The sequence below is a fragment of the Trichosurus vulpecula genome, chromosome 8 (genome assembly GCF_011100635.1).
Source record: "Trichosurus vulpecula isolate mTriVul1 chromosome 8, mTriVul1.pri, whole genome shotgun sequence".
Lineage (NCBI taxonomy): Eukaryota > Metazoa > Chordata > Mammalia > Diprotodontia > Phalangeridae > Trichosurus > Trichosurus vulpecula.
In genome coordinates, this window is record NC_050580.1 from 81,787,712 (window position 1) to 81,805,581 (window position 17,870).

The window sequence follows — 17,870 nt, forward strand, 5'->3', positions numbered from 1 at the left end:
TCTCCTTTTTCTTGATATAAGTGTTTAGAAATATAAGTTTTCCCCTAAATACTGCTTTGGCTGCACCCCACAAATTTTGATATGTTATATCATTGTCATAATTCTCTTTAATGAAATCATTAATGGTTTCTGTGATTTGTTCTTTTACCCAGTCATTCTTTAGGACTGGATTATTTACTTTCCAATTCATTTTTAATTTATGCTTCTGTAGCCCTTTATTAGTATAATTTTTATTACATTATTATCTGGAAAGGTGCATTTAATATTTCTGCTTTTCTACATGTGAGGTTTTAATGCTATAATACATGGTCAATTTTTGTATAGCTGAGAAAAAGGTATTCTCCTTTCTATTCTCATTCAGTTTTCTCCAGAAGTCTATTATATCTAACTTTCTAAAATTCTATTCATCTCTTTAATTTTTTTCTTATTTAATCATTAATTTATCTAGTTCTGAGAGGGGAAAGTTGAGGTTCCTTTCTCCTGTAACTAATTTCACTTTTCCTTTAAGAATTTGGATGTTATCTCATTTGCTACATATATGTTTAGTATTGATATTACTTCATTGTTTATGATACCTTTTAACATGTAGTTTTCTTAGTTATCTCTTTTAATTAGATCGATTTTTGCTTTTGCTTTCTCTGAGATCATGACTGCAACCCCTACCTTTTTTTTTTAATTCAGCTGAAGCACAATAGATTCTGCTCCAGCCCCTTTTAAAAACTCTTTGTATGTCTCTCTGCTTCAACAATGTTTCTTTTAAACAGCATACTGTCGGATTCTGGTTTCTAATCCATTCTGCTACCTGCTTCCATTGTACAGGTGAGTTCATTCCATTCATATTTACAGTTATGATTACTGTGTACTTCCATCCATCCTATTTTATTCCATTTATTCTTTTCTTTCTCTCTCTTTTCTTGGCTATACTATTCTTAGGAGTTTTCACTTTGGGATCTCTTTCATAAGGTGATAAGTAGCCTCCTTCAATTTCTAATTTGCCCTCTGTTTCTAAGATATCAGGGCATTTTTCCTTTATAATTTATTGACATACGATGTCCAGGATCTTTTTTGATCATAGCTTTCAAGTAGTGCAATCATTCTTAAATGATCACTCCTCAATTTATTTTCCAGGTCAACTGTTTTTCCAATGAGAGACTTCACATTTTCTTCTTCTTCTTTTTTTTTTTTTTTGTTATTTTGACTTTGTTTTATTGTTTCTTAATGTCTCATGGAGTAATTAGCTTCTACTTTCTTCAGCGAGATTTTGTACATTTTTTCCCCTATCTGGCCAATTCTTTTTAAGGAGCTATTTTCATCAATGAAGTTTTATATACCTTTTACCAAGGAGTTCTTTTCTTCAGTGAGGTTTTGTACCTCTTTTATCATTTGATCAATTTTGTTTCTTAAAGCGTAATTCTTTAGTATTTTCTGTGCTTCTTTTATACCAAGCTACTTACTTCCCTTTTCATAATTGCTCTCCTTTCTTTTCCCAATTTTTCCTCTACCACTCTTATTTGATTTTTCATTTTTTTTTTCTCTTTAGTTCTTTCAGAAATTCTTGTTGGACTTGCGTACAATCTGCACCTTTTAAACTCTGAGGCTTTACTTGTAGATGTTTTCATGTCATTGTCTTCTCAGTTTGTGTCTTGTTTTCTACTGTGCTTTTTATGGTCAGGTTCCTTTTTGTTGTTTTCTCTTTTTTCTAGCCTATTTCTTGACTTCGAACTTTATGTCAGAGTTGGGCTCTGCTCACCTGGGGTGAGGGAAATGGGGCGCACTGTTTCAGGTTTCAGTCTTTTTGGTTCTGTTTTCACAGTTAATTCTGGAGGTTTTTAAGTTTTCGGTGCTTTCAAAGTGGTATGATCTAGGGATGGGTGTAGTCACTGCTCTCCTGATCTGCACTCTGGTTCTTACCCAAGAAGTGCCCCTGCTCCCTTGCAGGTGCAAGAGCTTTTGCTCCTCAGGGCCCCTACTCTTTCATGACTGCAATCACTAGTGCTCTTCCCTTTTTTGGAGCTGTGACCTATAAGTGGGTAGGGACAGTGGAGGTGCCAAACAGTGCCTGTGTCTAATGCTTCCACAGGGATCCCTGTAATCTCTTTCTGGGAGTTGTCTAATCCCTTTATCATGTCTGGCCTGAGAGCTACTGATGTTGAGGCTGTCATACTACCTCCAAGGCCTTCAGCTGGTGTTGCCACCCTGTGTGCTCTGGGCCAGCCTCCATTCCAGTGTCACAAACCTCCCCTTCCAACCTCCTAAGTGGTCTTAGGCTGGAAAAATGTTTTACTCTGACCTTGTTTTGGCCGTCCTAACCCTGAATTCAATTTGAGGCCTTATTTTAAAGTTGGCTGTAGATGAATGTTGGGAAAGCTGAGCTTCAGTGCTTCCTCTACCACACCATCTCAGCTCCATCCCTCCACTTTATGATTTCTAACCATTGTTCATCCTCCTAAGGCCTCTAACCCCCTTAAACCCTCATCCTTCTCTAGGGCATTACTTTAGCACCTGCTACCCTCTTCTCTCTTCCCAATATCAACCCCTTGGTTCACTCCTATACTATTTTTTTCTTCTCTATCCCTTTTCCTACCCCCAACATTGTCTTGCCAAATCCCAACCCTTGATTATTCCAATCTGCCTCATTGGTTCTCTTTATGTGATGCTGGGCCAAGCTAGAGGAAATCATGAAACTGTATTCACTGTATCTAATACAAATTTGCTCTGTAATCTCAACTGGACCTTCCCTAAAGGAAAACCATCCTTTGATTCCTCCCTGACTGATTCTCTGGCTTAGCCACCACCACAGCTACTCCAAACCTCTTCTCTTCTGAAGCCTCTCAAGACAGCCCCTGCTCCCACACTCTCAGCTGAGGATTTCATCTCATACTTCACTGAAAAAATGAGATTATTTATAGAAACCTGTTTCCTCTTCACATCTCACATTCCTTTGACATTTTTTCCCTAATATCTTATCCTTCACTCCAATCTGTGATGAAGAGATGGCCCTTCTCCTGGAAGAGATGGCCCTTCTCCCTGCCCACACTAATCCCTCTTCATGCATCCTTGATCCCAGGCAAGGCAAAGCAAGGCAAGACAAAAGCAGTTATTAAGTAATCACTATGTTTCAGGCACTATGCTAAGTGTTATGGATACAAAAAATAAGAAAAAAATAAAGAAAATCCCTGTCTTTCAGTACTTTACATCCAAATGAGGAAAAATAACACACACAAAAAGGAAGCTGAAAACCAGAAGGGGAGGGATAACGTACCCGCATGGGAGCATGGCAGTAAAGTCCTGAAAGTCAGACGTACATCTGGGAAGGGCATGAAAGATAGCCAGCTTTATCATGCCCCTAAAATGGAGGCCCGCAGAAGGAACTTAACAATGGGAGGAGGTCAGCACAACAGAGAGATACTGCTTTGTCCACCACAGAACTTCTTTCTTCAGAGGTTCCATACTACCAAATGGTACAGCCAATGTGCTCCTCTATTTTCTTACCCTCACTTCTCCAGCAACCTGCTTGCCACCATCACTTCCACTACCTCTAATCTCTCCCTATTTACTGACTCCTTCCCAGCTGCCTACAAATACACCCATATCTCCTCCAACATTTATTTGATCATACTATCCCTGCTATCTAGGGTCCTAGATCTCTTCTCACTTCTAAGCTAAAGTTCTTAAAAAAGCATTTATACTTGGCACCTTCACTTCCTCCCTTTCACTCTCTTCTAAAGCCGCAGTCTGGTTTCTGACCTGATGATTCAATTGAAACTGCACTCTCTAAAGTTACCAATGATCTTTCAATTGCCGTATCTAATAGCCTTATCTTAGTCTCCATTCTTCTTGACCTCTCTGTGGCATCTGACAGTGTTGAGGTCCTCCTCCTCCCACTGTATACTCTCTTCACTCTGAGCTTTCCATGGTATTGCTCTCTCCTGATTGTCCTGTCTGATCATGCCTTGATCTCCTTTGTTGGAACTTCATATATATCATGCCCACTAGGGTGTCCCTCAAGGTTATGTTTTGGTTTTTTCCTCCATGTATTATCTCACTTGATGATCTGATCAGCTCCTATGGGTTCAATTATTATTTCTATGCAAGTAATTCTTAGATCTCTATATCTATCTATAATCTCTCTTCTGACCTCCACTCCCATATCTCCAACTGCCTATTGGACTTTTGGAAGTAGATATCCCACAAACACCTCAAACTCAATACGTCTAAACAAAACTGATCGGCTTCCCCCAAACCCTCCCCTCTTCTGAGCTTCCTTATTAGTGTTCAGGGAACCATCCTCCTCCTAGTGACCAAAGTTTGAAATCTCAGGGTCATGCTCTACTATGTACTTTCATTCTCCCCAATATCCAACCTACTACCAAATCTTGTTTCAAACCTCACAATATCTCTCCTATAGATCTTTTTCTCTCCACTCATATTGCCACCACTCCAAGTTTAGGTCTCCAAACTCTGGACTCCTGCAATATCCAACTTATTTCTCTCACATCTTTTCCCATTCTAATCTAATCTACACACAGCTGACAAAATGATTTTCTTAAAGCATAGTGACTATGTCACCCTTCCCCTCCCACCAACAAATAACTCCAATAGCTCCCTATTATCTCCAGGATCGAATATAAAGTTCTTTGTTTGAAATGTATAGTTCTTTACAACTTGATCCCATTCTACATTTCAAGGTTTATAGTCTACTCTCAATGTCCTCTATGATTTAGTCATGCTAGCCTACTTATCCTACACAAAACACTCTTTCTTCCGTCTCTAGGTTTTTATACATTGGCCACATGCTCTCTCCACCCCAGTTCTACACTTAACTTTTAATAGTTCTTTGGGGTAACATCAGAGTTTAAGACTGGTTGCCACCAACATCCTTAGTAAAGAATTGCATTAGAATATTATTCCCCTTTAGTTTGCTCACCCCCAACCACCTGTTCTCTAGTCAATAAGTGGAACTGTATTGTCCTCATTCTACATACTGATGACTGTAGTTAAAAACACTTTACGAGGAAATCTAAAAGGAAATATGAAACAAAAAAGTATCAACTGGAAAATTCCACAGAATATATATTTATGATTTTTCTCAGTTTTCATGAGTTCTAATCTAAATCTTATAAAAGGTATTTTGGCCGGTTTGGTTCCTTGGCTCTGGACAAAGTTTCTCAGTTCCATCTGGCATTTCTTCTGCTTTCCTTGCTCTATTCAGCATGTGGATCTCTAGCAGAAACTTATTTTTCTTTTTTTGGTCTGAAGGGCAGTCTCCCCTCTTTTGTTTTTTTCAATGAAAGGAGGGGGTGAGTACATGTGCCAGTTATCCTCTACTAGGAAAACAAGTAGTTAATTTGTGATTTTCAGTTTGTAAAAGAATGCATCATGCTTGATATTTTGATATTAATATCTCAGTGTAATTTCAGGTACAGCTAGGCTCATCAAGTAGTCTTTAATCTGACTTTAATTGAAAAAAAAAGATCATTACCTAACAATATACATTTGTAACATAATGGGTTCAAAGAAATTAAACAGGTGCCCATACTAGGCAGTTATGATAAAAAAAAATGGGGGGGAGCAGCTAGGTGGCACAGTGAGTAGAGCACTGGCCCTGGAGTCAGGAGGACCTGAGTTCAAATCTGGCCTCAGACACTTGACAAACTAGCTGTGTGACATTGGGCAAGTCACTTAACCCCAATTTCCCTGCCAAAAAAAAAAAACAACCCCCCCCCCCAAAAAAATAGGGGGAAGAGATCTGGAACTATGATCTCATCAGTATAGGTAGCTCCAGGTCTGGAATCTTCCTCTCCTGATGCAGATCAAGAACTCACCCACAACTTAGAGTCTTAGAGTGTTTTCTGGGAGTCTCTGAGAGGTTGTGACTTTTCCCAGGTCACACAGGAAGTACATTATATGTCAGAGGCAAACTTGAATCCAGCTCTCCTGACTCCAAGGCCAGTTTTTATGCACTATTTTGACACTGCTTCCAAAAAAATTTGACATTTATACTCTACTGTATAGTTCACAGAGTATTTTTTCACACATTATCTTACTTTATTCTCACAGTATCTTTATTTTTGAGGATATACAGAACCTAGACACAGGTTAACAAGGTATTGCACAATAGAGATATTTTCAGATATTTCATTATTGTTATACCACTATTAACACAGAAAAACATAGTTATATAGAATTTTTAAAATTATAAATCTCCTTTCCCAGAACACCCTTTGGGGGTAGGCAGTACAAAAATCGTGAACCTCTTTTATAGATAAGGAAACTGAGGGTCAGAGAGTGATTTAGTCCTGGACTCACAGCTAGTAACTGCTGGGGCCGGGACACGAACCCAGGTTTCCTCATGCTAGGTCAGTCAGTAAGCATTTATTAAGCACCTACTATGGCCCAGGCACTGTCCTACGTGCTAGGGATATGAAAAAAAGCAGAAGACAGTTTCCTCTTTCAACTAGCTCACAGTCTAACGGGGGAAACAACAATCAAATAATAATGTACAAACAAGCTAGACAAAGGATGAATTGGAGACAATCAACAAAGGGAAGGCATCTGCCTTAAGGGTGATAGGGAGAGACTTCTTATAGACGGTGAGAAGTTAGGCAATAGAGATGAGATGTGAGAACATTCCAGGCATGAGGTACAACCAGTGACAATGCTTGGAGTCAGGGGATAGAGTATCTTTTTTGAGGAACAGAAAGCAGGTGAGTGTAATTTGAACAGAGTGCAAATCAGGGTGGGGTGTGTGTGTAAAGTGTAAGAAGATTAGAAGGGTGTTGAATGCAAGACTTTAAATGCCAAAGAGAGGATTTTATATTTGATCCTGGACGTGACAGGGAGCCGCTGAAGTTTACTGAGTAGGGAGGTGACACGATCAGATCTGTGCTGGAGCAAGTTCACTTTGAAAGCTGGGTGAAGAATGGACTGAAGTGTCGCAGAATGACCAGCCAGCAAACTAATGAAAAAGCACGAGGTGAGGCCTACATCAGGGGAACAATGTCAGAGGGGAGAAACAACAAAAGACAAGATGTTAGAAAAGTAGACTCTATAGGCCTCTGCAACAGAACGGATATGGGAGGTGGGGATGAGAGAGAATTAAAAGTCAGAGAAGACACCTAGGTTTGGGAGCCTCAGTAGATTATAGAGGTTATAGAGAACAAACAGTAATAGAGAAATTTGGAAGGGGAGGATTTGAGTGGAAAGATAATAACTCAGTTTTGGACATGCTGCTTTTAATGTCTATGGGACATCCAGTTCAAGATGTCCAATAGGTAGCTGGGGATTTGAGCTGCAAGGTTAGCAGAGAAGTGGGGCCGGATAAACAAACTTGAGAATCAACAGTATAGAGATGATAATTGAGTTGAAATAGTATAGAGGGAGAAAAGAAAAGGGTCCAGGATACAGGATGGCCTGGGAAATAACTGAGAGGTTGAAGGACTGGAGATTGTGGTGTAAAACAAGAATGGGGTTTGGCATTTTGAGGCACGAAGGAAAGGTGGAATAACAATAACGTGATTAAGGCAATTTCAGAGTTCAAGAATATAGTTGTAGTGCATTTGTTGATAACGGCGAGATAAAGCATATGGACTTCCTGGGGTGGAGGAGTCACAGGAAATGAATAGGTTGAGGAACTGGGAGATTAGAATGTTTGAGGGAACATCAATATGTCTATTGAAACCTCATACTAGGAGGTCAGGAGTTAAAGAGGAGTGAGAGACTGAGTCAGGCGATGAACTCACTGAGGAAAGAAGTGGAGTGTCCTGGAGGTCAGTTTGTAGTCATGAGCTACCAGGATTCTGAACGGTTTATAGGGAGTGAGAGAATTTTAGAGCAGAGTTACTCAGTGACAATGATGGAGGGAGAACCTGTAAGTGGTCAGGGGGAACAAGGAGTATTCTAGCTCCTCCACCTCAACTAATGAGTGAGAGAGGAGTTATGTCAAAGTGCAGCCACTGTTGAAAGGGGAGGCAGGAACTGAGAACAAGAAGGTAGAAGACACGGGAAAGGAAAAGATTTAAGAGGAAAGCAAGTTTATTGTCTATGGAGCAGACATTCCAAATAGCATAGTGGAAGGGGTGGGTAGCTTTAGAGTGAAACATTGAAGGGGAAGTTATATCACACTACCTTTTAATTATACAGTTAACAAATACGTAACAGGGATTTTTAGTTAAATAGATGTTATTGAGGTAGTTAATGCTTAAAATACTTAAGTTTTAGTTAGAAGTCTTTCCTTGCATTTAGCCAAAATCTACCTATTCCTATCTTAATACTCATTAGGCCTAATTCTTTCTCTTAATCAGAAAAAGCCTAATCTCTTTTTTATGTGACAGTCCTTTAAATGCTTAAAGATTACTATCATGTCCCCTCCAAGTTTTCTCTCCTTCAGATTAAACCTCTCCCATATGTTTCTCCACACAGCAGGGCTTATTCATAGATGGGATTATTTTAAGGGAACTGTTCCCATTATACCTCTCCTACTTTGTTCCAGGATTCTGGAGTTCAAAGTCTTGAGGGAAAGATGCTAATATTTTGATCTCTAGAGAAATGAATAGTCCACAAAACCTTATGAGAGTAGTCTTAAAGATCCTTGCTACCAGAATCTCTGATAAAAGTCTGATTTCTAAGATATACTGGAGGGAGGGGGAGAATGATTGAAATTTATAAGAATAAGGGATCTGTTCCTCAAATGACAAATGGTCAAAGGATATACATACAGGCAGTTTTCATAGACAGAAATCCAAGTTACCAATACATCTGTATCTATCCACCAATCTACCAATATATATGGAAAATGCCATAAATCACCAATAATTAGGAAAAAACAAATTGAAATTAACTCTGAGGATTCACCTCACACTCATCAGATTGATAAAGTTGACAAATGGTAAAATGACAAATGCTGGAAGGGCTAAGGGAAAACAAGCACATTAATATACTTTTGATAGAACTGTGAATTGGTAAGCATTCTGGAAAGCACTTGAAACTATGTCCCTAAAGCATTTAAACTACCATATACCCTTTGACCCAAAAATACCAATACTAGGTTTATAGCCAAAAGAGGTTAAGAAAATCAAGAAAAATAACCCACATGTACAAAAATATTATAATAGCTCCCTTTGTGGTGGCAAAGAACTGGAAACTGAGGGGCTGCCTACCAACCGGAAATGGCTAAGCAGTTATAAGACATGAATATGAAAGAATACTACTGTGCTGTAAGAAATGATAGAGGGGATAATTTCAAAGAAATCTGAGAAGACATGTATGAATTGATGCAGAATGAAGTGAGCAGAACCAGGAGAACAATTTATACAATAACAACAATATCGTAAAGATAAACAACTCTGATAGACCTAGGAATTCTAATAAACATAGCAATCAACCACAATTTCAGAGGATTCATGATGAAACATGTTTCCCCCCTCTTGACAGAGAGAGGATGAACTCAGATTAGAGGTTAAGATGTATTTTTTGGATGTGTCCAATATGGGAATTTATTTTCCTTGACTATACATATTGGGAATAGGGATTTTATTTTTCTTGTTTTCTCAGTGGAGGGCAGTGGGAAGAAGGAAAGTGGAAGAAAGAGAAGGCAGATCTTCACTGAAAATAAAGTTTAATTAAATAAAAAAGAAAATCCTTACTACCTGACATAATAATGGTTGTCTCTGGAAAGAATTCTATTTTTTTGTTCTTCCCAAATTGATTTCAAAACAGAGTAACAAACAAAATAATCTGGTAAATCACTATTAATGATAAAATCAGAATATACAGGTGTTAAAATAGTATCAAATGAGGGGAGAGTTCACAAGGACTTATCGAGAGATCAAGTACATAAACATAGGCTAATTGTTAAAATTTTGTTGTTCAGTTGTTTTTCAGTTGTGTTCAACTCTTCATGACCCCACTTGTGGTTTTCTTGGCAGAGATACTAGAATGGTTTGCCACTTCCTTTTCCAGCTCATTTTACAGATGAGGAAACTGAAGTAAACAGGATTAAGTGACTTGGTCAAGATCACACAGCTAGTATGTGTCTGAGGCCAGATTTGAACTCCTAAAGAAGAATCTTTTTGACTCTAGTCCTGGCACTCTATCCACTGTGCCACCTAGCTGCCTTAATTAACTGTAACCAATAACTTTTTATTCTACACTCAATTTTTCTCAGAGGAAAATGATAAGAAAAAAATCAGAAATTGGTAAAAGTGATTTCTGTTAATTTCTGTACATATCACAAAATCTGTAATAAAGAATTATTAAATCATATTCAGCAGATTATACTTGCTAATATAGGGCAGAGGATGAATATTCATTAGAAGAATTTTTAATAAACAAATTTTGAAGCAAAAATGTTTTTCTGGTTGACCCTCAATTACCTACATAACTAAATTAACTAGAATGCTTCACTCTCTGAGCACTCTGAGAATTTAATATCAAATTAAAGTCCTAAATTGCTATATACAATGATACGTAAACATGAATAAATAAAATGTCTCTTTTTTCAATATTTATGTCAAAGTGAAATTAAGTAAATGAAAATAAATTGAAGATTAGAAACTGAGGAGGAGGCTAGAACAAAGGGAAAATCTTGTGAAGATCCCATAATCAATATGGTCACTCTCACTTGAGTTTCTTTCCCTGGTGCCTGGTGCTGTAGATAAGTTGAGTGACTTGTCTTGGGTTCTACACCACTCTTCTAATACTAGGGACTCTTATAGTACCTATTACCAGAGAAGACCATTCATTCTTCTTTGGCCCCTATATTAGGTTGCTTTCTACAGATTTGGCCTGGGATCCCTTGGCCTTTAGTCATGAGTTAGAGCTTTGGCAAATGAACCCAGTGCTCAGGGGACAAATTTGTGACTGAGAACTAGGTGACAGTTCCTTTCATTATTATGGTACTCTTCATATTGTTATTTAGTACTGGTACACAAAGAGGGAGAGTGTTCTGATAAGGTCTGACAGGAGAGAGCATGAAATTAAAAGTATAGCACCAAGAGAAGAAAGTTTGGGGGGAGGAATGGTCAACCAAATGGTTCGCTTGTGTCAGAAGTGGTTGAGTCAAGGTGGGGGTGAGGGTTGGGTCAGGGGTCAAAATGTAATATGTAACTATATGTTGCTGTCTAGGAAGAAGGTCATGTAGTGAGTAAAACAGAAAAGGAGATTAATTAATAAAAGCCAGCATATCTACAGATAAAAGAGGCCTCAAACCAAACACTAGTGTTGAAACAGAGATACTGATCACAAACATGTTGACTGGGATCTTCTTACCTCATTAAATCTTGTTACAAGATTTTCCAGAGCATTATGCTCACTGTTCTGGGAAGTAAGGATAGATGCAGATACCGTAGCCTTGAGGCATGGAAGTTTACTCTGGCATTCAGCATTTCCCAAGTTCCTGGTTAAGAAGCAAAGATAGTCCACAGGCAACACTTGTCGGTAGATACTCTGCTCCTGTTCAGTCAGAATACAAGCTACTTCTTCTGGGAACTGGATGAGGTGTTGAAGTTCTATAAGCTCATTACTTAGACCAGCCACATTTGAAGGGAGGCTGGTTGAACTGGCCATGGAGGTACATGGTTGACGTTCTAAAACAAAGCAAAACACAGAAGGTTACATGACATTTCACCGTTTGTTTTTTTTTTTTACAGAAGTTCTCTGTTCAAGCCCTACTTTCATAAATAGCTTTTTTTTCATAAACTAATAAATCCACTATTATGTAGATGTCCTTGATAACTGATCATTTGACTTTGGGCCCACAATACCTTTTTTCTTATATTAACAGATAGCTTGGTTTAGGTCATTGTTCCTCAGACAGTCTATTGTCATAGTTTGCAAAGAAGTTCTGTTCATTGTTTTGTTCTAGGTTTCCTCATTCCCCTTTCTAAATTTTCAATGGAAATGGGAAGAGTGTGTGTGTGTGTGTGTGTGTGTGTGTGTGTGTGTGTGTATGTGTGTGAGAGAGAGAGAGAGAGAGAGCGAGAGAGAGAGAGACAGACAGAGAGCAGAAGATGGAAGACAGGGGGATAACCATGGCATACAGATGGAAGATGGTATGTTATGTGAATACAGGAGATTTTTCACACTTTCCATTAGACATTTTCATGATACACTCTACCAGCCCACATTCTCTCTGCCTTAGAAGATAAGATACACAAACAATGTTCTTCAGGAGGAAAAGTTGGTCAGTGTTCTAGTATTATAAAACTCTTTCCCACTGGCTCCATCTGCATCATGGGTACTACTTCCCTACTCAGGCAGACCTTTATTTAGAACATATGTCACTTGAATGTAGAGGGCTTCCAATATGTACATCTGCTGTCCTACCTGGTTTCAGCTCCACCAAACAAGATGCTCCTTCCAGGATAAGCTCATTACTTCTAAACTGACCACCATGCTGCAAACTCAAACCCTGACTGACTTTACCTACCTCAGCTTCCTCTCCCCTCTGACTGGAGGGCTGGAGGAGTACCAAACTCCTCCCAATGCCTTCCTTTATAGAGGACAGAAACTGGACCCAGCGCACTCCACTTTGCATCTGCTAACTTGCCTAATTTCAACTCCGTAGAATGAGATGCCCCCACACCAGGTACCCCCTGGTGTCCCCTCCCCTTCCCAAACCACTTCCCACTTTTCTGCCTCTTTTTGTGTGTTGTCTCCCCTGTAAACAACATGAGGGCAGGGAGTATCTTTATTAACTATATACCCAGCACTTAGCACACTGCCTGGCAAGTAGTAAGTGCTTAATAAATGCTTATCGGATTGGATTAAATTGGATAGGATAGAATATAATCTGGCTATATTTTGCTACTTAAGTGGAAGGATGGAGAAATTCCTTAATCCAACGGAACATGGAAGGCTCCGGGTTCTCAACTGAATCAATCACTTCTATCCTAATTAACTAACAAAATGTTCTATGTCCTGATACCTTTATCAGGTGAACATGCCTCCTTGATTGAGTTATGGAATCAGTCAAATAAAGGTATAACATTGGTGTGCACAACTCCTAGACACTTCTATCAAATCAATAAAAAGCATAATAACCTAGGTGTGGATAAAATCTTTAATAAATTTGAAAGGAGTGAAATTCTTGCCATTCTGTTGAAATGAGATGATCTAGAGAGCAAGTGTATGGAAAGAGTTGAATCCATTATGCCCTATGAGTCTTAGATAAGAGATCAAAGCAAGTAAGAGAGCAATTCCAGGCAAGCCCTTGGGAGGAAATTACCTGGGGGATATCTCCTCTCTCTCACCCCTCACTGATCACAGGAAGACTTTAAAAACTTCAAAAGGCTGGGAGGTTTGGATTGGTGTCGGCAAGAATGTGTCCCAGAATAGCTGGGACTGACAGCATTACCTACGCTGGTACCAAGAACAAACTGACCACTTCAGACTCTACAACAGGGAACCGCACTTCAGGGGAACTTCATGAGGGATACAGAAGACAGAAATTTGCACCCAATCACAAGCTGTGAGTTACTGCTTCACCACATGGGTGATACATAGGTAACTGATATTCTTTCTTTGTTGGCATGAGCTCTTTTAACTAGGTAAACAGCCAGATAAAGCCTATTTACTCAGAATTCATCTTCTAAACTTTAATTGAAAACAGTTTCTTTATTCAACTCTTTGATCTAATCAGGACAAGTTTGGGACTTTTTGTTGGAGAACTGAATGTAAGCAGCCGCATAGCACTTTGAAGAATGATTCAGGAAAAGAAAGGTCTCCACATGTACAGTTTGGGCAGATTTCTGAATTTTTGTTTGGTGTCTCAAATTCTTAAATGGCACCATCGTTGTCTATAGAACCGATATTTCTCCCTTTCTAGAGGAAGCAACAAAATTATTCAGACCATTAACCTGATGGATGATGAAACTTGTGTAAATGCAGGTGATTTTTAAGAAACAAATGACGACAACTATGTGTTTATTTTACTAAGATTAGTATTCACTGTACTAGGTTATCTGCCTCTATTTCTCTATATTTTGAGAATGAAAATACAGTAACTTCATTTTCATATGTTTGTGGGAGGTAGATTTTACCTACGTAGCTAGGTGTAGGCACTAGCAGTATAATAATTATCTTAAAAACAAAATTTTTCATTTTTATGAAGCTCAACAGTTAAAGTATTTCCATTTTCCCCCTCAAACCAGTCAGTATAACAATACTGCTTTATCCCTCTCCTGAAGCAGCTACTTCCAGTTACTATTCAAACACAAAGGATCAAAAATATTCAGACACAGCTCTAGACACAAACCATTAATATGACAAGACAGCTGTCTGCTCCAGCAGACAGCTGCTCTCTCTTCCTTTACTTTATTAATACCTTCCCAGAAATGGGAAGCACACAAGGGGTCTGTGTGACAAAACCCAATGCCTTCTCATTCCCACATCGACCTTTTCTGGTCCTTATTAAAATCAGAAATAATTTGTACTTTTCTCCAGCTGTAATATTCCATAAAACAAACACTCAAATTGGGGAAGGGTTGAAGATTACTTTGGTCACAAGATAAGAGTTTCTTACTGAATCTGAATGTATGTTATGGAAAACATACACACCAAACTGAGATCATCCTTATGTTTGTTTTCCTTCATCTATGCTATGCCTCTGTTTTTATTGTTATTATCCTAGTGTTTCTCTTAGTGATAGGTCCCTGAATTCTGCTGTAGATATAAATTACCTAGACTTCAGCAAAACATTTGATAAGACATAGCATGCTGTTCTTATGTAAAAGATGGAAAGATGAAGACTAGATAATAATATGATTAGATAGATTTGGAACTGGTTGAATGGTGGAACTATAGTAATTAATAGTTCCATGTCAATTTGGCAAGAAGTCTCCAGTGTAAAGAGTCCCAGGAATCTGGCCTTTGTACTATGGGGCTTAATATTTTTATCAATGACTTAAAGGCATGCTCATCAAATATGAGGATGACACAAAGCTGGAAAGGATAGTTAATGCAAGTGATAATAGGTTGAATCTCATTAGCTAAAATTCAATAGGAATAAGTCTTACACCTGGGCTTGAAAAATAAACTTCAGAAATAAAAGCTTGGGAGATCATGATTAGATAGTATGGGAAAAGATCCAGGGGTTTCAGGGAACTGTAAACACAATATTAGTCAGCAACTTTATGTGGCGGCCAAAAAAGCTAATGCAATCTTGGGCTGCACTGAGAAACAATGAGAAAACAGAGATGACAGTGCTTCTGTACTCTGCCCTGATCAGATCAGGGCTGGGGAATTTTGTTCAGTTCTGAGAGTCACAGAATAAAGACAGGGACAGCGTTTTCAAAGGAACAAACAGCACTCAAAAGAATTGCCAACTATTGCCAACCATATTAAAGACTGTTCCAAGTCATTAATAATAAGAGAAATGCAAATCTAAACAATTTTGAGGCTTCCTGCCCTCCTGGAAAACGAACAAAGATGACAAAATGATAAAATGTAGAAGGGGTTGTGAAAAGACATAGTAATACACTGCTGAATGCATGGTCCAGTTGGTTCAAGTATTCTTGAAAGAAATTTGGAATTATTCTCGGAAAGATACTAACATATACAGAGATTCCACTGCCAGGTATATAGCACAATGAGATCAATGATTTTTTTTAAAAAACACACAAATTTATAGTTATAATAGACAAAGTGACAGACAGGGCAAGCATTTAGTAAGAACACACTGTGTATTAGCACTGGGCTAAGCACTGGGGATCCAAATGCAAGTAAAATGAGATAACCAGCCCTCAAAGAGATTACATTCAAAACGGGGAAGACAATAAATATGTTTAGGAAGCTAGAAGGGGCCGGGTGGCAGGGAGATGACTGCAAGTGGTGCGGAAGCCTGATTCCAAATAAGATAAGGATAAAGCTCACCTGTCAGAAGGGGTGTGTGGGAGGAAGAGAAATAGAGATGATGGCCATAGTGGGGGAAGCATAGTGTAAAGATGGCTAGGAAAACCAAAATATTTATAGCAGCACATAATACAGCATAGCAAAGAACTGGAAACAAAGTATCTACCCATCAAATAGAGAATAATTAAATTGTAGTGTCTGAATGTAATGTAATGTTATTATGTATTGTTATTATAAGAAAAAGGATATGATGAATACAGAGAAAGACAATAACTGATGCAAAATGAAGTAAACAGACCAAAGAAAGTAAAACACATAATGATCACAACGATTTAAAAAAAACCCAACAAACTGAAACTGAATGCTATGAAATTACATTAATATGATGAGCATGGGAGACTATGTCTTCCATGCTTAGAATGTACTCCTTCCTCACCTCTCCCTCCTGGCTTTCCTAGTTTCCTTCAAAACTTGTATCAAATGCCATCTTCTGTTCCCCCACTGTTAGTCCCTGTCCTCTGAGATTACTTCCACCTACACTGCATATCTTGTATACACATAACTGTGTGCATATAAGTTTCCTTCATTAGAATGTGGTTTCCTTGAGGACAAGGACCAAGTTTTTGCCTTTCTTTTTATCACCAGTGCTTAGCACAGTTCTGAGTCCATAGAAAGCACTTAATAAATGCTTAATGCTTGATTGAAAACTTTAAAACAATAAACAAAAATACAAGAACAAAATGAAACAAAAATTAGGGAAGCTATTAAACTACATCTAGATCTAAAAATTCAATGGAAGTGGCAAATAACAGAATCAATGAAATAAGTTCAAGATTAATAAATAAAAATCAAATCAAAGAACAAACCTAGGAAACATACAGATCAAGAACAGAGACAGTGATGCTAAAAGATTCAAGTGTCAGTCCCTTGAGGGCCCCCTCCTATTAAGATGATGGGGGAAACTGGAGCTGGGTAACAGTATTAAAGCAGACTGTCACTGATTTCAAACACAGTATGGAGGAGCAGTTGGTACACAGCTCATATTGTTCTACTGCTATAAAAACTTTATGCACTGACTTTAGGCATATCAGTCGAGAAAGGATCCAAGAGCTAGTAAGAAATAGATTTTATTGGCCCAAGATGGCTGCAAATGTCAATAACAAATATGAAGTAAAGCAGTACCAACTTGTGCTGTGTATCTGAAGTATATAACCACTAGAAAACTTTTGTAATGGAATATTATTGTGCTATAAGAAATGACAAACAAGATGATTTCAGAAAAAGCTGGAAAGACTTATACGAACAGATGCATAGTACACAGTAACAGCAATAATGTTTGATAAAAAACTGTAAATGACTTAGCTATTCTCAGAAATACAATGATCCAAGACAATTCCAAAGGACTAATGATGTAGCATACCATCTACCTCCAGAGAAAGAACTGATATTGTTTGAAGACTGAGACATGCTATTTTTCATTTTCTTTCATTTTTTTCTTTTGTTCAAATCTTGTACAAAATGACTAATATGGAAATGTTTTACATAATTGCACATGTATGACCTATATCTGATTGCTTATCATCTCAGGGAAGGGCAAGGGTAGGGAGGGAGAGAATTTGGAACTCAAAACTTTTAATAAAAATGTTTTTAAAATGAGGTAGCAAGTTTCCTTCTACTTGATTCTTCAAGAAAAAGCTGGATGTCGAATTTTGGACTACTTTGTAAAGGGGATTCTTGTTCAGGTACATGTTCTCTGAGATTTGTGATTTTAAACATGAAATCCTAACTATCCTATTTATCTTCCTCTGCGTACTCTGGTTTTTCAATTTTCCTTTAAAAATATGGATTTGACTAGAGGAAAAAGTATATGTGAGGTAGCTGAAGGTAAGATCCTAGTCCAAAGGGGACTACTGAAGACATAATCCATACCAATCTGGGTCAAAGTACAGATGGAGTCACTAGATGAAAAAGAACCAAATTTGAAGACAAAACTGACTAAGCTGGTTAAGGGGTCAGAAATG

General features: G+C 38.1%; 1 protein-coding gene across 1 annotated transcript in view; it reads right to left on the minus strand.

The window, feature by feature from the left end:
• Positions 1-17,870, minus strand: part of PLCE1 (phospholipase C epsilon 1) — a 233,145-nt gene that overhangs the window by 177,457 nt on the left and 37,818 nt on the right. The window contains 1 exon segment of the mRNA XM_036734522.1: positions 11,269-11,585. Within this exon segment, the coding sequence (XP_036590417.1) occupies positions 11,269-11,585 (317 nt within the window).